Raw genomic sequence first — 21,044 nt, forward strand, 5'->3', positions numbered from 1 at the left:
CCTTGGTTGATTCAGAAGGCTGCGGTGATAGATGTGGTATGTTTAGATAGATCAGATTGAAATCCTGTATATTTTGTTCTGCTGAAAACACCAGAGAAGGAAGGTGCTTCTTTCCAGGAAAGATGGATACAAAAAAGTAAGATCTCTGACACTGGGAAATACCCTCAGCTGGGTTCTGACCCATCATGGCAAGCTCTCATAGTGTAAGTTTTGGAAAGCCATACATATACACTTAGAGATGCGGCTAGTCTTCAGTTATCTAGGGAAACTCTGGCTCAAAGGCATTTCTGAAAATTCAATCTTGTCACTTAAATCTCTCAAACAGTTCTGAAAGCATTTCTTATTGTCATTGCATGCCCCCATTTCCCATATGCACAGCAATGGCTTAGTCAGAATAGCCATATCAACACATTCCCAGTCGAACACTGCAGATTTCATCCACATTTAACATTTTTTTTCTACTAAAACCCATCACAAGGCAACTACAGCAGTGATGATGGGAAGTAACCCAATCTGCTGTGTGACACCACTGTAGACTGCAAGGAGGAAGCGCTCAGTCCTACATCAGTCAGGCAGGTTCAGAATGCCTCTCAATCTCAAGTTGGCCCCCCATTGGCTGGAACTCAGTCCTGGTTCAAAAGTAGTCCGTGTGTTCTCCTCCCAGCTTTATTGACAGGATAGCTCTATTTACTTTGTGAAGGGGCACGAACAGAGCTGCAGAGCCATAGGGAGAAGGTAGTGCAGGCAAGAAGGACCTGGGAATAGAAGGTAGCAGATGCTGCAGGAAGGAGTGAGTAGTGGTGTGGCTGAGTGTGGGGAGCACCACAGCAGGAGAATGGGCAGCAAGGAGCCCTGGAAGACCAGAGGGAGTACTGCAGGTCAGGACTGATGAATGCCATGCTTTTCTTTCATCAGCATGACCGCTGCTGTCACTGCACGCAGTCTGCTTACCTCCTTTGAGCCTTCTACGCCTGTCAGCCAGGGAGCTCTGCCTGCCTGCACCCAATGGGACCAAGGAGGGTGTCTGAGACATACAACAGTTGCTCAGCAACTCCCTGTCCCCTGAGGAGGACAACCGAACTACCTGCACTAGCCTCCGGGGTTGCTCTCAGCACAGCTGGAGGTGCTCCTAACCTGTAGATCTCCTCTAGAAAACTTCCGAAATCTCCATATCTGAGTGCACAGGGTGTGCTGACCCACCGCAGCGGGACGGTGCAGGACAAAGGCCGAGCTGAAGGGACATGGCATCCAGTTATTGATCCCTGAGGAGACCTTGAGCTTGGGTAAATAGATGTCCTCTCCTCTCCCTCCCTGTGCGTGTGTGAGCTGCTTTGCGTGGGGGGTGTGGGCTCGGCCTCGCAGGCAGCAGCGGGTTTCTAAGGTAGGTCTGCAGCTCTGGGGGGAAACCCCTGTGTCTACAATTAAACCTTCAAACAAAGAGGTTCTTCTGCTGTTGTTTCCTGCTCTCCTCCCCTCGCCCTGCCCCTTGGTTTGTGGTTCTTTGCTTATGTCTGCTGTTGCTGAAAAGATCCTACAGTAGAGGCTCTCCTGGACTACCCGATGGGTTCGGTGGGCAGAACCCACAGAAAGGTGACCCTGCAGGGAAGTCCTACTAGGCCTATTTGTACTGCATGCCCCTCTGGAAGAGTGCCTCAGAGTAAGCAATGTGCTGCTGCGTGTTGGAGTGTCGATGTTTGCCAAACTAGGTTTGATTTTCTGGAGTAGATCGCTTGGTGTCTACATTGTGTGAGCATGTCTCTGTGCTGCAAGCCAGCCTGGAGTGTTAGGACTCAGTAATGGGGGGAGAGGAGGCAGGCCAAGAAGTCCTTGTCCTGTGAACGCTCCCAAGGATGAAAGATGTTTGCGTGCTCTCCCTGTGCTAGCACAGCTCCTGAGTCAGGGCCAGCATGGGCTTAGCCCTGGGACGTGTGGCTGGGTGGGAATGGCACGGTTTGTTTGCTTTTGGGGACTGAGAGCAAAGTGCAACTGCAAGCTCCCAGGCTGGGGCTGCTGTGTGCAACCTCTGTATGAAATTGAGGGCACCAATTTTCTTTAGTGTTGATCTCCAGGTCAACAAAATACCAGTTTTAAAACCGTCCTCAGCCTGAGAGGACAACATTCTCTTCCACGGGGAATTTTATTATTGTACTCACTTGTGTTTTCAGCAGAAGGAGAGGAAACCCAGGGATTTTGGTGTATTCCCCATTCTTAGAGACATCCAAGGTCAGGCTGGACCAGGCTCTGAGCACCCTGATCAAGCTGTAGGTGTCCCTGTTCATGGCAGGGGAGTTGGGGTGGATGGCCTTTAAGGGTCCCTTAAAATCCTATGATTCTATGATTTTCTTTGAAAGCTGGGGGATTCCCAGGGAGCACAGACAAGACAGTGTCCCAGAAGCTTGTCTTCTACTGATATAGAAGTTCAACCTGCGTTTGCACTGAGCAAAGTGTTTGATGGTTAGCCCACAGATGTCTTGGAGATATATCACAGAGCTGACAGTGCATTTCCCAAGATGGATGTGAGAGGCTGTTGGAAGCTCAGCCTGACTGTGGTGTGCTCTGTCACTAGATACCCTTGATGGAGGCCGAGGAACAGGAGGAAGATGCCAGCTCCCTCTCAAAGAGTGAATCAGAGACTAACTCACGTGTCTGCCTCCGCTATGTGTCTCTTGGAATAGTCTTTCTTTTGCTGGCTGGAGCTGCTGCAGCAACATGGTACTTCCTAGGTAAAAATTCAACATATTTTATCCCTACACAGGAGGTGGATGAGGTATAGTACAGGCAACGTGCAGGCCAAAGAGCACTTGTGACTTCTGGTGGTCTTTACAGATGAAAACTGGGTAAATTACTGGGCAAATCCCTCTCTCCTGCGTATCAGCAAGATAATCTGTGATTGTCTTCTGTTGGCAGACTATAGACCGTGGCACCTGGAACCCACCATCCTGCAGTTTTACTCCGGCAGCCTCCAGGTCCTCAATCGCAGATACTTCCCAGAACTTGGGCAGGTGGAATCCAGAGCCTTCTGGCTGGAGTCAGCTAAACTCCAGAATATGGTGAGGGCAATATTATGACCAGAGCCAGCCCTGAGGCAGTTCAGTGTGAAAAAAGAAGGAAGGGGACAGGTAGCCTTATCTAAGTGACAGACTTGGTGAGTCTGTGCAGCAAGAGGGATGAAACTTAGGGCTGGACGTATGTGCTTCATCACTGTAACACTGCATGATTGTTATTAAGTGACTCTCTCGTTGCAGCTGAAAGATCTCATTCATTCCACAGAGCTGGGTCGGTATTACAACTCAAGCACAGTGTATGCCTTCGGGTGAGTAGTATCCACAGCATTTTTGCTTGTTTGTATGAAAAAGTTCCCTTGTACTTTGGTTTCACTGAAATCTGGCCATGACAAGCTGCTGCAGTCCCCACCATGATCACAAGGTTAGGCTGGGCAGTCCACATCTAGAATGACTCCAGTATGACAGAGCTGTGGATATTCTGATGTTCATATTCATCCGTGGTCAAGATGAAAAGCCAAAATTGAGATAATTTTTTTTTCTCAAAGGGACAGAAATTCAAGTGAGGGAAAATATTGACTGAGAAGAACTGGAAAAAAAAATCTGGGCTTGGCATTCTCAGTAGAAACTAAGCAGCTGGAAATTAATTTCTCTAATTTGAGGGAGTCTTTTTTGTGGCCTGATTCTAAGCACCAAAAAGGAGAGGTCAGAATGCACCATGGAAAAGGTGTTTCAGCCAAGGTCCACCTGGGAACAGGGTAACGGTGGAATGGGACAGATATGAGACCCCAGCTTTGCAGGTCATCACAGTAACTCAAGAAAGCAGGAATAACTTCCAAACTGACATATACAATTGCTTCTGAATTTATTCTTTTTTCGCCATAGAAAACTACACCCCCAAACTTGTCCTTCAGATAAAGAAAAATCCAATTTTGATGTAACTCCATTTTCATTTGGGGAAAGAATTGTTACACTTGCAATTCTTCCTCCAGGTTTATACTGAACAAAGGTTTGCTTCAACACCCCTTCCCCTTCCCTTCCCCTTCTATCAGCCAATTTTCTGTCAGCTGGTTGGACAGAGCCTTCTCAGTCCCAGTCTCTTGCAACTCGAGTCAGCCCAGCACTAATGGCTTGTGATAAGGTAATGAGTCATATATCATCCTCTTGTCACCACTGACGGGTGATACAATGAAGTCTTGAGAGTTCCATTTCAGCCCCTGGTCAGCATCAGCCAAAGGTCGTTTCTACCTGAAATGATACTACTCATTTAACCAGTCTTGGTTAATCATCACATTAATTTGTGTATGGTCATCACTAAAGGCAGATGGCATAAAATGGACTCCTGCAAAGGACTGAACTTTAACTAGTACTGTGGCCATACCAGCTCTTCCACACCAGTCACAGTGGTTCTTCTGGGACACAGCAATGAGTTTGAGAGTCCTCGTAGACATGCTTGGATTTGTGGATAAACAGTGGGGTTTAATCTCTAGGGTTTGCCACCCCAGAGGATATTTAACATGCTATTTCTCTGTTAGGGAGGGGGCTCTGACCTTCTTCTTCTGGTTTACCCTCCAAATTCCTGAGAGTCAGCAGAAGGAGATGACTGCTGAGAGGGTAAACGCAACGCTCCACCAAGAGCTTATCACCAGCTTCAACAGCTCGGGCAGTCTGTCCTACCAGGCAGAGTACAGGGTCAACCCAGACTCGCTGATCCTGCTGGGTAAGTACCAGTTGCTCAAATGTGGCCTGAGCAGTCCAAAATGGCCCAGAGTTGGCCAAAGGTGCTGAAGGGAGGTTATAAGAAGCGGGCAGAAGTCACTACTGAAAGGAATAGGACAAATCTAAGAGGATAAGGAAGAAATAAGGATCAAGACAATTATATATGTTTCTTCCTCATAGAGGAATTGAAGTTTTCACAATGAATATCCTTCCTTTGAAGGATTAAACATTCTTGGAGATGTAGCTGACCATGACCAGTTAGGTAATCATTTTTTTTTTTCCACCTTCTCCCACTCAGCCTTGGCTTGTGTCAAGAAACATCTTACCCAGGTCATGACTTTACTCGCTAGTTTTGAACTGAGCTGATCAATTACGTTGTCTCCTTTCTCTGGGAGATAATTCCTGTCTACTTGACTGAGAGAACAAGGTCAACACATTTAAGACACCACTAGTCTTACTCTGAGACAATGCATTGCAGCAGCTATAGTTCCTGCCCAAAGTGAAGATCACACCCTGTTGAAAAAGAAATCCCTACAGAACTTCTCTAATCGTGTGTTAGATAAAGGACTACAGGATGTGTCTACATTCAGCGTATCTAAGTTCAATGGGATTTGTATTTAGTCTTTATAACGAAACTTAGCTTCTCAGCCTGATCTGATCCCTCCTACAGAGCCCCAAACCACAGAGGTTTTAAAATACATTACATTTCTTCTTTCCTCTACAGTATCTCACTTCCAAGTTCCTTCTCCACATTAAATGTTACAGCTCCAAGTTTTTTCCCCAGACAACACTGTGTTGCATTTTTCAAAGATTAATCTTATGTTAATATATTCCACTCATATTTTTTAACTTTTCCCTCCACATCTCAGTTGTTTCAATTTGGTTGTAATTTTTCTGATGTCCCGAAAGTAAATTTGATTTTCTTAAAATGATCTCACTCCCTCATCCATATATTTGTGTTAAGATATTGTGCTGAAACTGTATTAGCATCCCACGAACACCTCTCCGCCTGCAGTTAGAATTAGGCACTTCTGCTTATCATTTGTTTCTGCCTATAATTTGTTTCCAGCATACTAGACCTTATGTTCAGCCAACTTAAATTAACTTTCTTAAGAGAGATGTCATAAGACAATATGCTAACTGCTTCAAAGTCAGCCCATTTTGCATTTTCTATTTATTTACTCACTTCATAATGTAATTCATAAAAAATACAAATGATGGTGCCATTCTGTTAGCTGTTCCCAGTTCCCTCTTATTCCCTTTGCATCTGTTTCACTGCTGTATTCATTTCAGGTAGATTTGCATGAGCAGAACACACATCTTCCTATTTTGGAGTTAACATGCTAGTCACAGTTTTTCTGTCTCTTTCTGCTTTCCCTCATCCTTCCTGCATTCCAGCCTAACCCACAACCTTTTACACTGCTGGGCCAGAGTGAGTTCAATCCAGTGGCTTAACCTCTGGCTTCCTTTGCTCTTTAAAAACCAAGTGAAAAAATAGCCAGCTAACAGCAAGCCATTAGCACTTCATTGCTTTCTGACAGTCTCACTTGCTGACCTGCTTAGCTCTAAATATGAATTCTTGCTGCAGTCTGCCATAACATGCAGAGCTGCGGACTACTGACTAGCACTGGCACATTTTCCAGCCTTCCAGTGCTTTATTTTTAACAACCACACTCACCCCAGCTCCTCCATTTCCCCTAAAGAGTATCAGGACTTCCTTCCTTCTCCTTGCAGGAACTCAGTCTTACTACCTTCAGATGAAAGAGCACGTAACACCAGCTCAGCATGTCCTTCCCTACACCCAGCACATGTGCCTCTCCTTGTGCCTGCAGGATCATCCTTTCCACAACATCTGTTTTTACTGTGACAAAACACCAGAGCTCTCTCTGCAGAACTGCAAGCTTTGCTTAGAAGCCAAAAAAGACCAAAGCCCTGACCTAGACAAGCCTTCACCAGCAGTCCTCACACCCAGCTGACCTCATGGTGCCTCTTGTTCTGGCAGTTGCACCTGATCCCTGGCTGCTCCCTGTTCAGCTGGGAGTCTGAAGCAAGGACCAGCTCTGAAAAGTGTTGTCTGCCCTTTAACTTTGTTTTGAGCAAATTTAGAGTCCGTGCTGGTGTCTTTCTCTGCATCACATCCCCAGAAACCTCTCCCCCAAGAGTCTACCCTACACCAGGGAGTGGTCTTGGGGAGGCTCAGAGGCATTCTTCTCTCATTCACTCTTCTTTGTTTTACCCTAAAAAGCTGTGATTATTCACACAGATGTCAGCAGAGCCTTCCTGTGGCTTTGCTGTGTAGCAGAAGCTGTCAACCCATAGCAGTAGAATTAAGAAGCCAAATTCCTGGTAATGTGGGAGGGAGGAGGTCAGGTTTACCCATGACAGCAGGTGCAAAATTTCAGGACCTGGACCTCAATATCAATTGGGACCTCGGTATTTGGTGGAGTCACCATCCCCCGAGGTGTTCAAGAAACTTGGAGATGTGGCACCTGGGGACATGGTTTAGCGGGCATGGTGGTGATGGGCTGACAGTTTGACTAGATGATCTTTTCAGCCTTGGTCCTTCAGCACCTTGATCATTCTCTGATTTTGGGACCAGCAATAGGATACCAGGAGCATTCAGTTCAGGCAACAGAGATGCCAGCACCTTCACAGTGTGCCTTAAAGCCCAGAGGCATTACTCCTGGTCTCCCATCTCCCCAGGCTTGGTGGTGATAAGTTGATGGTTGGACTTGATGATCCTGGAGGTCTTTTCCAACCCTAATGATTCTCTGATTCCCCAAAGGTGGATGCTGTAGGCTATTCAGTAGTTATCAAAAACCCACCATCAAGAGTCCTGCTTCTCCACCTTCAATAAAACCCATGCTTTTCAGTCAGGGTTATTTGAACTCAAAGAGCAAGGTGAAGGCTCTGGGATGGGAGGCTGTGACCTGTGGTGTGGCTGCCAGGGAAGGGAGTGCCTAATGCAATGTCCAGCCCTGGTAAGAAAGGGAAGAAGCCCTGGAGTAACACCAGGGAATGGGAAAGGGAAAAAGGCAGAGAAGCCTGTGGTGGGCTGGAAAGAATGAACTAGGGCTGCTGGATTTGGGACAGGGGCCAGAGAGATTTTCCAGTGGGATGGGATGGGAAATGCGTGACTGAAACAAGTCTCTGAGAGCAGACAGAAGTACATGGAGAGTGCCCCAAGCCAAAGTTTTAAGGGATTCATCTACATAGGAAGGGAGTCATCATCTGCCATGCTAGCATGCAGATACAACCATTTTTTCTTTTTGTTTATCTTCCTTTATATATTTCTTTTCTAACAGAATCCACTGTGAAAGACATAGTAGTGCTGAAATCCACTCTGGGTAGGCTATCTTTTCCTTTCCTTTTGAGTTTGTTATCTTGTGGGAGGGATTTTTACAGAGGACAGAAGGTCTATTAGTTTCCTGAGGCTGTAAATCGTGGGAAGGGGAGATAAGAGCTGTAGCAAGGGAGCACAAGAAAATCTATTGTATAAGGCTGGGGGTTTCCCTCCATGGCTCTGCATTGGATGTGGTGCAATCTATTGTCCTAATGATGTTTGAAAGTGCTTTTAATAATTGTGGGCAGTGCTTTAAGTGTTGTGGCTGGCAATTTGCATTAGTTCTACTATTAGAAAGTCACTTATAAGCTGACTTTTACCCAAAAAATGCAGGTTTGGGAGGCAGCTGAAGCCTGGAAAGCAAACATGGGGGTTGTAAAGCTGGGAAGAATATGGGGAAGAGAGAAGAAAGAAAGGCAAAAGAATATGAATCCAGTGGAAGGTGACTGTGTTGTGGCATTTAAAGCCTGACACAGTATGGGCTTAACCAAGGGAGAGGGGACAGTTCTTACAGAGGGAAACTGGGACACCCAAGAGGGGACTGGACATATCCTAAGTTCCTTTACAACCACCCCTAAGCCACTCTTCCCTCCAGTTACATCACCCTGAGGTTTAAAACCATCTATGTTTCCTCTGCATTCAGGTTGCTACAGATACAGCTATGTCCAGGAGGATGACATCCTAAGACTGGAGGGCCCTGACTATCTGGCTTCCAGTTGTCTTTGGCACCTCCACGGTCTCAAGGGCTACATGATCAAGCTACGCTTGGAGTGGACTCTGCCGGACTGCAGGGACCGCCTGGCTATGTATGATGCAGCAGGTCCCCTGGAGAAACACCTAATCACCTCGTAGGTAGCTCCTGAGCAGGGCAGGCATGGTGGGGAAGCAAGGCAGGATGGCAGAACACACCACAGCAGGGGAAGGTGTTAGACTTCATCAGAGGAAATTCTCTTTGATGCAAAACCTGTCTCTCACTGATGAGCTGAAGTCACTGATGTGGGATATCACACAGTCAACCCTGCAGTCTGATAGATTACAGCAGCTCAAGCTGTCTCTCTGCTGGCCCTGTATTTGATTCAGTTAGTGTCTCACAACGGGCATGCTCTTTGGACAGCGCAGACCTCTGCTGTCTCTCTTTCTCATTCTTCTCTTTCATTTGTTTGTTGCTTGCTTCACTCCCATCCTTTTTCCCCACGTCTTTGTTCTCTCATTCCCTTCAGGATCTATGGCTGCAGCCGGCAGGAGCCCGTTGTGGAAGTCCTTTCATCAGGCCCTGTCATGTCCATTGTGTGGAAGAAAGCCCTGTACAGCTACTATGACCCCTTCATCCTCTCAGCACAGGTGGTGCCCCTCAAAGGTGAGGAAGGCTAGAGGAGGGTGGCCATAAGTGCAGAAATGTTATCTCCTACAATACAATGCACCTAGAGGTGCTCCATTCCCATTAGGGGCCAAGATTGCAAAGGTAGAGCTGGTGAGCAAAAAGCAAGTTATATGATATGTGATATGTGGCCTGGGCTCACATATCAGTGTCTGGCTCAAGACTTGACAGCCCAGGCTCTGGCAAGCAGAGCCAGAATGATCATGATACTTCAGATGCAATCTCAAGCTCTTGTGAATGCACAGACCAAATACAATCTAGGCAACACATCCAGCTGCACTCAGATAAATGTCAATTCAATATAAGAAACTAAGGCAACAAAATACATTACTATTGTGCTTCTCTGGACAAGAGGAGAAAGCTGAAAGTCTTGCCAGGTGGAAATGGCCTCTTAAAGGGAGTCATATCTCAATGAACAGATTCTACAATGGATTCTCTACAACGACCTGAAAGCAGGTTGTGACGAGGTGGGGTCAGCCTCTGCTCCAAGGTGCTCCAAGGATAGGATGAGAGCTAATGGCTTCAAGTTGTGCCAAGGGAGGTTCAAGTTGGATATTAGGAAAAACTTCATTTCCAAACAAGCAGTGCTGCATTGGCACAGGCTGCCCAGGGAGGTGGTGCAGTCACCATCCCTGGAGGTGTTCCAGAACGATGTGGATGTGGCACTGAGGGACGTGGTTATGGGCATGGTTATGGGATGGGCTGGTGGTTGGACTGTACAGTCTTAGAGATCTTGTCCAACCTTAATGATTCTGCGGTTCTATGAATGCTAGCATCAGGTCTTAGAGCCCCTTTTCTTCCTTACTACAGTGGGATAAGTGCATGATACACCCAGGCTGAGGCTGAGCTGACTGGTAGCAGGGTTTTGAATGTCTTTATTTACAGCCTGTGGAGTGAATATAACCCTGAGGGAAGGCCTGGAGCTTCAGGGGAAGATCAGCACCCCACATTACCCCAGTTACTACTCGCCCAACACCCAGTGCACCTGGCACATGTCGGTAAGAGCCAGCTCCTACGAGAGCATCCACCTTCTCCCTGAAATCCATGCGGCATTCCACACCATTGTATGGTTCTGTGATTCTATAAATCTATAATTCTATGATTCTGTGATTCTGTGATTCAGTGATTAAGGTGGTGTACAGCACTTGGCCAGTTCTCTCCATAAGGCAATCATGAGAGGATGGTGGCAGCCTGCCTAGCCTGCACTTTATGTGTGTTTTTGAAGGCAAAGGAGTCTCATATTGCATGCCAGAGCAGAAAAGCCATTGCTGAGCAGGAATCAGGAATCTTGGCTCCAGAGCTGTTCTTCAAGGCAGAACCAGATTACTAGAAATTACCACACTTACAGACTGCCAGCAGAGCCACCCTCAGCTATGACATTGCCCTGATGGTCCTTCCTTCTGGCTTGCAATGTGTGAACTGGTAGCTCTCCCCTTCACATCTACCCTGCTCACTTCTGTTGCATGGGGTGGGCTGCAGCACTCACAGGAGCCATCTCCACACCGCTCTTGACCCCCTCCCCTGCAGGTCCCGTCCCTCGACTATGGGGTCACTCTGTGGTTCGATGCCTATGCGCTCAGCAGACAGAAGCAGGACGTGCCCTGTACCCAAGGCCAGTGGATAATTCAGAACAGAAGGTTTGTGCTGGTGTCCTAGTTTCTGTCTCTTGCTTCCCACTCCTTAACTGGGATTAAACCACAGCAGGTTCCCTGCTCAATTCAGCCACCAGGTCTAAGAAGGGAGCTCCCATCACCCTACACAGTGGTCGCCATCTGGGATGATGCCTCTTTCTTGCCTGCCTACTTCTTTTTCAGTCTCTCTCATTCATAGGCTCCCTAGCAAACACATTTCTTACAGGTTTGCTCCGAACTACCAGCCTGCCTTCTCTGTCTTGCTGTTTGCGTCATGCTCCCTAGTTTTCTCCTCAGTGTGTAACCTTGGCGTCCTCCCACGTCTCCTGTGTTTGCAAATCTGCCTGTCACCACCTCTGCAATATTATCTGTGTGTGCCGTTGCCTCGCATCCACCTCCGTACAGATCTTCCGCCAAGCTCCAGATCCTCCTGCTTTGATTAGAACCGCATACCCCTGTGGGACTTCCCATAATCAGCCTCCTCCATACATAGGCTGCTGCTCACCACCACCTAGGTGCAAGGAGACACAGCTGCTGCACTCAAAGCAGGCTCGGAGCTGGATGGACCCTTTTGCTTCCTAAGAATCACTGCAAGATTGTCTCCTTCCCTCCAAAACCTCCCGCAGCATGCCTCATTGACTTCCTCTCTACTATTCCTGCAATGGTAACTTCTTTTCCTCTGAAGGCTCCAGAAATTACTGAACATCACATTCCCCTGGCTTAGGATTTTCATTCTTTCTACACTTACCTTCCTTTCTGAAACCATCAGAGCTGCAGTTTGTACAACATGTTTTCTTAGGGAAGAGACATTTAAGAACTGAACTGCTTTGTATAGCCTGACTTCAATACTTGCCCCCAAAGTGGGAAATGTCAAAAGTAGGGTCACTCATGTATGGCCAGAGGGTAGAACTGGGTGCCAATATGTATAGGCTGTTCTCATCTTGTTCATCAGGCTTAACAGTGCCCTGTAGAGCCCAGATATTTAGCTTTGAATTTCATGGCCTTTCTACTTGTTTCCCTTCTTTCTGCATCATTTCCCACCACAGCATACGTATGTGGTGTTTTTTTCATTCTTATTTATTTCTGGGGCTTCATCACCCACCTTCTTCAGTCATTTTGGGGCAGGCTCTAGCTTAGTTATGCTGCCTTATGCCCAGAGAGGGCCTCTTGTTTCTAGAGGGTTACTCTTTCCTCTCCTGGTCTTGCTCAACCACTCTTCTGTGGCCAGACACAGCAAGATCCAGCCAGGCAGAGCAAGGTCTAGTGTCAGCTCTCCTACATGTTGACAGGACATGGGTGTAAATCACAGCCTTTTCCCATTGCTCCTTTATAACCTCATACCACGTTAAAGAATTTTGCCTTATCTCCAGCACCCTGCCTGTGTAGTTGCCTTCCCATCACCCCCAGCCCCAGAAAACCCCCTTGGCCCATTTGGCTGTCTTCTCCCTCGCTGCCCGGGACATCCCATCTGTGTTTGCACCTCAGGTTGTGCGGCCTGCGGACCCTACAAGCCTACGCTGAGAGGATCCCAGCCACATCCTTTGCTGACATTGCCATCACCTTCACTTCGCAGATCTCCTTAACTGGCCCTGGCGTGCAGGCAGCTTACAGCCTGTACAACCAATCTGATCGTAAGTTCAGGACTCCTCTTTGCTCCTTAGAGGGGTGGTGGGGGTTCCAGATGGCTACTAGCAGCCCCTTGAGTGCTACGGTTGTGTTAGGAGAAACACAAGGCACATCCCATGAGCTCTAGGTGCCAAGTGCCCTTCAGGCACATGCTCATGAACACAGTGATGCATACACCGCTGATCTCCCAGAAAGAAGTGTTTACATAAAGCTGCCTCAGCACTTATTCCTGACTCATGTTCCCAGAGCATCCTGGTGCCAAGGCCCAATTCCAGAACACTGCCTCCTGGCTCACCCCTTACACCCACAGCACAGATTGGCCTTGGAATTTCAATGGGAGGCCATCTCTGACTTGAAGTGGTGTTTGTTTCGATCATAAAAGCTCTCAGAGAGAGCTGTTTCCTGCTCAACTTGGAATCGGTGCAAGTGAGAGATAAATGAAACTGCACAGAAATATGCACACATACATTTGCAATTGTGCACCTGCAGTCCTTTCCAAGGTTTTTCCAGTTCCTTCTTATAGGGTTGCTGCAACCCACACCAGTCCCTGAATATATGCATCTGGCAACAAGTGTCTAAAAACAGCTCCTTTGTGACCCTGACCAAGATTTAATCACAGACCCAGATAAATGACTTCATTTTTGCTGCAGTGCTCAGGAGTCATGGAACAGTGCTAGACCAGAGGTAGAGCATGCTGGGCAGGTGGATGATGTGGCAAAATTTGGAGATTTTAGTGAGGCCACATGCAAGCTGTTGCAGCTTGCGTGCGGTCAGGAAGGTATGTGGTTCCATGCTCCACTTTTATGTCACCGTGCTCTGCTTTAAGGAGGTTTCCAGTCACTGGGGACTGATTGCTCTCTGGTGGTTTCACAGCCTGTCCCAGGGAGTTCCTGTGTTCTGTGAATGGCTTGTGTGTCCCAGCCTGTGACGGAATCAAAGATTGCCCCAATGGGCTGGATGAGAGAAATTGCGGTGAGTGATGACTTCTCCCCTCTGGTCCTTGATCCCAGTACAACACAGCTCCTTGCTCTTCCAAAGGTAGGGAGAGATGGGAGAGGATCCACGTGACCTGGGTACAACCTATGCTTCCCTCTTCAGGAGATAAAATCTGTGCATCCACAAAAGTGTCATCCCGCTGCCAAGTGGTTTCAGAATGTTCTGGAGGGAGCAGCAGCAATTATTCATTGAACCACAGAATGGCTTGAGTTGGAAGAGACCTTTAAAGGACATCTGGTCCAACTCCCCTGCAATGAACCAGAGCACCTACAGCTAGATCAGGGTGCTCAGAGCCCCTCCAGGCTGACCTTGGATGTCTCCAGTGATAGAGCATCCACTACATCTCCTGTGCATAGTGCCTGGAGAAACCTGATGTCATGCACCAAGAGCTCCAGACAGTCTGAAAGATCCCCCTGTCTGGGCTGCCCACCACCTTGTCCTGTTTTCCACCACCCAGTCCAGGCAATCAATCTCAGCCCTGGCCTACAGCCCTCTCTGCTGTCTTAGAACTCAGTGTCCCCCTCCCAACCCTCCCTCCCTGTCAATGCCTCCTCAAAACCACCATCACTCTGCTCCCTGCTCTTTCCCCCAGGCAGTTTGTGACACATTACATGCAGAAATCCTGAATGATATATTGCCACCCAGCTGGGGAATATCTTAAGTCTTTGACCAACCATCAGTTCTCAGCACGAACACCAGTTAGTACTGACTCAGATGCTGCCCTCAGTATCCCAGGATTCCTGCAAAGTCCTGTTCTCATAGGAAGAGCTGTTCAGATTCAGATAAGACACCTAATTCAAACCATATCCCAACAGTGGTATGAGTGGGTGCTCATCACATTGCTGCCACAACTAATTTTTCATTAGTTGTCCCCTCTGGCTGTTTTTTCACAGACAATGAGATCCCTGAACCACTGAAGACAGTGGCCAATTCTGAAAGATTCAGAATTCAGTCTAAAATAAAAAAGAGAATAAGAGAATAAAAAAGGAGAAATCTTTCAAAAGGAAATTTCCATTTGCTGCTAAAAGCATGAGAGTTCTCACAGGATCACTGAGATTGGGGGGCAGCTATGGGGGTCAATGAATCATAGAATTGTTTGGGTCCCACTCCCCTGCAATGAACACCCACAGCTAAACCAGGGTGCTCAGAGCCCCTCCAGCCTGACCTTGGATGTCTGCAGGGATGGGACATCCACCACCTCTCTGGGCAATCTGCTCCAGTGCCTCAGCACCTGAAGTAGGGTCACTTGTGTTGTTCATGGTCTTGGGCAGTCAGGTTTTTAGTACCATCAAGCCCTGAAATGAACACAGCGCTCTGGATGTCTCTCACTGGAGCTGAGTAGAGGGGAAGGATCACCTTCTTTTGTATTTTCTGCAGATTTGCTGAGGATGCACTATGTCTCATCATCCAGGTCTCTGACATCAGGGCTTGTATACTTCCCTCTTGCAGATAGATGTTCTTTCATTCTTGTCATTGTTGCATGTCTGATTATTCATCCTCCTATATGGAACAGATTCTGTCTTTAAAATCAGTTTTCATATTGCCTCACACCTTCATGTGCCTTTAATCTTCTGGAAGCCTCACACTAATTAGTGAAGAAATTAGAGTCTTTGCCATAAGAAAATGCTTAGGAGGTAGAGGTCCATCATGTTTGGTGTTGCACATAAATACACAAAAAAATAGAGCAAATGGCAGTTCTTGCTATATAAATTTATAATCAGAAGTCAAGCTGTGAAGAGTAGGCACTGGTTTCCATCTTGAGCAACTACCAGACATCAGTGGACATCAGGAAATCAGTCAGGGTTCAGAACTCACCTATCAAAGAGCAAGAGGAGCAGCTGCTCTGTAGGGGGAGGTGATCCATGAGCTGAGGCTGAAAGCAAAGAGGAAGAACAGTGACCTCACCAGCCAAGACGCAACCCCATAGAATCTGAGAAAGGTGAGCAGAGAAGCTCTGGTGATGGTAACCAAAGGTCAGCCCAGAGCCCAGGGTCCGTGAAACAAGTCCATAATGTTGAGGCAAGTCCAAGGTGAAGCCAAGAAATCAAGGCAAGCCAGGTCAGAATCACCAAGGTATAAGATGCGGTGCAGAAATACCTACAGTGTAGCTCAGGCCAAGACCAACAACAAGGACCTGAAATTAAATGCCTTGTGCACAGGCTGCCAGGCCTCATGAGGATGAGGCAGAGAAAGAGGTGGTGGAGCCTACTGGTAACATTGCACATAACACCATGTCTTGTGTATTTAATTGCTGGTTGCTTCTGTCCTGTGCAGTGTGCCCTGCAAAGTTCCAGTGCCAAGAGGACAGCACCTGCATTGAGTTCAGCAAGGTCTGCAATCAGCAGCAGGACTGTGTCAATGGAAGCGATGAGGAGCAGTGCAATGAAGGTAGGGAAGGGACAGGGAGGGGCTGACACATGCCTTGTCCTACTCTCAAACCAAGGCTGTTGGTAGTGTAGCTCACCTTCCCTCAGCCCTCTCTCCCCTTCATCTTCACAGAGGTTCCCTGTGGTCTTTTCACGCACCGCTGTGACGATGGGACCTGTGTGAAGAAACCCAACCCGTTGTGTGACACAACCATGGACTGCAAGGACCTGTCTGATGAGAAGCACTGCAGTAAGGAAATGCTTAGCCCCATATTAGACAGGCAGGTTCAGGATGCTCCACAATCCCAATTTGGGCAGAGAGAACTTATGCTTTGATTGCCCTTCTTGGTATCTCTGGAGCTTCCACACTGCCAGGTAGGGCAAGTGCTCAAAGGAGTAGAATCATAGAATCACAGAATCATAGAATCATAGAATCACTTGGGTTGGAAGGGACCTCAAAGATCATCAAGTTCCAATCCGCCAGATCAGGGTCAGATCAGATCCCATCCAACCTGGCCTTGAACACCTCCAGGAATGGAGCATCTACGACCAAATGATCAAACCACAAAGCAGAAAAGGAAGGGCAGGCACAATATCTCATGTTCTTTCATCCACTAAAGAACATACCATGTCTTCTCCTCCACAGACTGTGGGCTGCAGGCCCCTCTCAGCAGGATCATTGGTGGTGCTAACTCTGTGGAAGGGGAATGGCCATGGCAAGCCAGCCTGCAAGTCCGGGGACGCCACATATGTGGGGGAACGCTCATTGCTGACCGCTGGGTGGTCTCAGCTGCACACTGCTTCCAGGATGAGAGGTAAAAAGAGGGGGGGGGTGATGGACCAGAGAAGGATGTTAAGATTCACAATGTGGCTTTGGCAGAACAATGGTAATGAAAGACACCACATAGATCCTCCTTTCCTTTGGCTCTGGCCTGTCCCCATGTTGTTACTGCCATGGACACATCAGCATGTGGTAGGATGGGACCAGCATACCATCACCTACTGAAGGTGCTGTTTGGTTCCCACACTGCCCATCCCCAGGGCCTGCCCTTTCAGGAGGAAGCATGAACTCTGGCCATCTTGAAGAGTCCTGATGCAGAATGGATAAAGCTAGTGCAGCCCTGTTAGATGGTGTACGTGCGTGCATGTGCTTGACAGGGAGACAATATAAGTGGGGTGAGAGATAAGAAACAGTGATAGAAAAGAGGAACATAGAGATGGCCAGAGAGGTAGTGTGAGAGAAAAAAGCGTATGTAAGGCAAAAGGTAGACAGGATTGTGAGTCTAAAACAATCTCTTTTCCTGCTTCCTTCTGCTCTGGCCAGGGAAAGTCCCCCTGTGTTCCTCATCCTCCTGCTGGAGATAATATCTCCCTTAGCTGTCATTTTCTTAGAGGTATCATTCTGATTATACCTCTTCCCATCCTTCCCTGTTTATGTGATGTGTTTTCTTCTCTGCTTCATCCTACAGACTGGCTTCTCCCTCTGTCTGGACTGTTTACTTGGGCAAATACTTCCAAAACACCAGCAGCCACACAGAGGTGTCCTTCAAAGTGATCCGCCTCTTCCTCCATCCTTATTACGAGGAGGACAGCCATGACTATGATGTGGCCCTGCTCCAGCTGGACCATCCTGTGATCACCTCACCCTTCATCCAGCCCATCTGCTTGCCTGCCACTTCTCACCTCTTTGAACCTGGCCTTCACTGCTGGATCACTGGCTGGGGAGCCCTCAAGGAAGGTGGTAAGTGCAGCATTTTTGCTGGTGGCCCACAGCAGCAAGACCAAGGTGGAAACATAGGTTCAGATGTAGGGTAGGCAGAACAGGCTTCTGTTCACACCAAAGTATTATGCCTCCTTCACTCCCTTTTTGGCCACAAGTTGGCCGAATTTACCTGCTGAGTGTCTTGAAACCTCTTTCCAAGAGGTTGAAAGTCTAGTAAGATATATGAGGACAGCATGTGTTCCTTCATCCAAAGACTAGAATAACCCTGCAGAATTTATTTGTCTGGCTACCCATGGTCATGGAGCAGACCCGGCCCAAAGCCCAGCCTCGTGCTATGCAGGCATGTTGGCTCCTGCCATGCTGTTCTCCAGGGACAGTGCTCAACTGGAAAGAGTTGAGATGAAAGACTGCTCCTCATCTAACCAGCACTGTCTCTCCTGGGGATGCCCTATTAAAGATCCTATCAGCGATATCTTCCCAAGCAACAACTGTGCTAGTAAATTTACTGCAGAGTCTGAGTGATGTCCAAGGATCACATTAGCATAGTTTGGACACAAAGTGCCCATACACTGCTGGGAGACAGCATGGTCCAAGACCTGTTCCCATGGATGAGTCCACTGTTTTGTGAGGAAAAGTGTTTAGCTGCATAGAAATGAGCCTTCATGTTCCCTTCCCACAAGGCCAGCAAACAGGCCCAGACTGTTCGTTTAGTAGTACATGGCACAGGAATACATACATGCTCACTCAGCTCAGCTTAGTGCCTTCAGTCACAATCAGACTTCCTCCCTTTGCTTCCTAAATGGAAATATTCAGGGGATTCTCTCCAGAACTGAACACTCCTGGGTTAGCATTATTTAGCCAAAAGGGCTTAAAATCCATTTCAGTGAGAAGCAAACCCAAATGCTGGCATGCAAGAGGTTGACCCAAACCAGAATACTCCTCATCCCAAAAACTAAGATGCCACAACATATTCCTGCAGGGAAAGGGACAGCAGGGGAGGTCAGGTCCACCTGTCAGGCAGGTGGAGTGCTCTGCTGAAAGTCAGAAACTCTGATGCTCATGGACAACAGAATAAAAATTCAGATGGCAGCTTCCAGCAGGCAGTGAGATGGGGATGGACTGGGGGAACGTTGTCAGCTGTGGGAAGCTCCACCATTTCTCACCTGCACTGCTTTTGGTGCTCTACCCCCAGGGCACATTAGCAATATCCTGCAGAAGGTGGATGTGCAGATCATCCAGCAGGACACCTGCAGCGAGGCCTATCACTACATGATTTCTCCCAGGATGCTCTGTGCTGGCTACGACAAGGGCAAGAAGGATGCCTGCCAGGTGACAGTAGGGTTGTGGGAGCAGGGTGGGTAGCATGGGTAAGCTGTGTCCCAGGCCTCCCAAATGCACTCCGTAGCCTGAAACGAGGGTGAGAAGACCACAGAACACCTGACTCCCCAGTCCTTCCTCTGATCTCAGTGGCCAAAAACAGCTCCCAATCCAACTTCTTCCCTGTATCGTTGCTTTAGACAGGATCCAAATACAGAGAAACTTCTCAGTTTCTCATTCCAACTCATTTTCCACTCTTTACCTCCCCCTTCCAAGTCACATGTCTACATTAGTCTCTTCCTCTCTCATTTCATTAGCATCTGTCAGACACAGTAACCAGTCTGTTCCTTCATTACAGTCAATCAATCTCAAGCAATTCCTCTGTTTCCCATCCCTCAGGACATCCTGTTAACTTCCACCAGCTTCCTTGCTCTCCATGTATTTGCAAATGCCTCATGGAGCAGAAGGAAACAATAGATCTGCCAGCTGCCTGGGAGCTGGCTAAGGGGGAGGGATTTGCATGATGAAAGAGTGCGGCAATACATCAGATGTTTGCACAGGAGACAATTTTGACATCTGCCTAAGTTATAAGAGATGTTGTGGATGGCCCAGACATGAGTTGAGGGGATACACGGAAAGGGACTCCGAAGCCAATGAAAAACACACAGTAGGAGAACCTGGTGGGTCATCGTCACATCATGTTTCTTTCCTTTTCTCTAGGGTGATTCTGGAGGTCCACTGGCCTGTGAGGAGCCCAGTGGCAGGTGGTTTCTGGCTGGTTTGGTCAGCTGGGGAATGGGGTGTGGGCGTCCAAATTACTATGGAGTGTACACCAGGATCACTCAAGTTCTAGGCTGGATGAATCAAACCATGAGCTGAGAAACATGCATCTTTACTTTCTCCACATCAGATCTATGCTCACAATGGAACTCATTCCTGACCTTGCTCGTATGTCTCTCAAAGAAAGAGAGTTTCTGTATGGGATGTTGTCGGCCCCAGCATGCTCTTCTGAGCAGGGTGAAAAAAAAAAAGCTTACAGCGGGGACTGCAGAGGAAAGCAAGCATACCCATGTGTCTAAATACAAGAAGAGCTGAACTTTCCATGAACCACGTGATTCAGCCACAGTCTTACACTGGAACATCTGCTGAAAGGAAATGTGACTGATGTAGTTAGAGATTCCAGTAACTGTGAAATCAATCTCCCTCCCTCTTCCTTCCTGCTGCTTGTCCTTCTTCCCCCTTCCCCTCCCATCACTCCTCCTCTTCTATCTCCCTAATTGCTTATTTTCTTAGCTGGCGTGTGCTGTTCAACTCTGCCAGGCAACTCTTCACGTCTCACTGACTCCCATACACAAGTCCAGCATCATGCTCTGCCTCCCTGCTGGCGCGGTGCAGCACCCAGCTGCTGCTCTTGGATCTCCTCAGAAGATCCCAGGCCTGCAGTAAAACTGTTAGAGCTCCCTCCTATTCTCTCCCTTTGGCCCTTCTGAACACCTTTAACATGAGGGATTCTCAGCTGCTTCAAAATCCTAACTCAGATAATCCAGGAGGTGAAGGAGAAGGCCTAGGGGCACAGTGCTTTAGGAAGTGACTGCTATGGGTTTGGTTGTTTTTTACTGAAAATATGCATACATATATATATATGCATAAGTAGGTATATGTATATATATAACATAGTCACTCTGGAAATAGAAATAAAAATAATTTGGATTTTTTCTTTTTTTTTTTTTTTTGCTCTAATTTGGTTTATTATGGTCTACTATTTAGGATGAGAGCTGATGGCCTCAAGTTGCACCAGCAGAGGTTCAGGTTGGATATCAGGAAAAATTTATTCTCTGAAAGAGCAGGGCTACACTGGCACAGGCTGCCCAGGGAGGTGGTGCAGTCACCATCCCTGGAGGTGTTCCAGAACCATGCGGATGTGGGACGTGGTCAGTGGGCAT

General features: G+C 47.7%; 1 protein-coding gene across 3 annotated transcripts; it reads left to right on the top strand.

Annotated features, from left to right (window-relative positions):
• Positions 45-20,766, top strand: TMPRSS6 (transmembrane protease, serine 6). 3 transcript variants are annotated; one of them, XM_021385805.1, is made up of 18 exons: positions 45-1,283; positions 2,567-2,723; positions 2,908-3,050; positions 3,246-3,313; positions 4,538-4,722; positions 8,027-8,068; positions 8,708-8,912; positions 9,285-9,421; positions 10,328-10,440; positions 10,970-11,079; positions 12,559-12,704; positions 13,573-13,671; positions 15,970-16,083; positions 16,195-16,311; positions 16,708-16,876; positions 17,531-17,802; positions 18,977-19,113; positions 19,822-20,766. In XM_021385805.1, exons 2-18 carry the CDS (start codon positions 2,576-2,578, stop codon positions 19,978-19,980), a joined length of 2,364 nt encoding a protein of 787 aa, XP_021241480.1. In that variant the 5' UTR covers positions 45-1,283; positions 2,567-2,575; the 3' UTR covers positions 19,981-20,766. The 3 variants fall into 3 exon arrangements, with proteins under 3 accessions (XP_021241480.1, XP_021241473.1, XP_021241490.1); XM_021385798.1 differs by lacking the exon at positions 45-1,283 and adding an exon at positions 1,292-1,657; XM_021385815.1 differs by lacking the exons at positions 45-1,283; positions 9,285-9,421; positions 10,328-10,440; positions 10,970-11,079 and adding an exon at positions 1,292-1,657.

The sequence above is a fragment of the Numida meleagris genome, chromosome 1, assembly GCF_002078875.1.
Source record: "Numida meleagris isolate 19003 breed g44 Domestic line chromosome 1, NumMel1.0, whole genome shotgun sequence".
In the NCBI taxonomy this organism is placed as follows: domain Eukaryota; kingdom Metazoa; phylum Chordata; class Aves; order Galliformes; family Numididae; genus Numida; species Numida meleagris.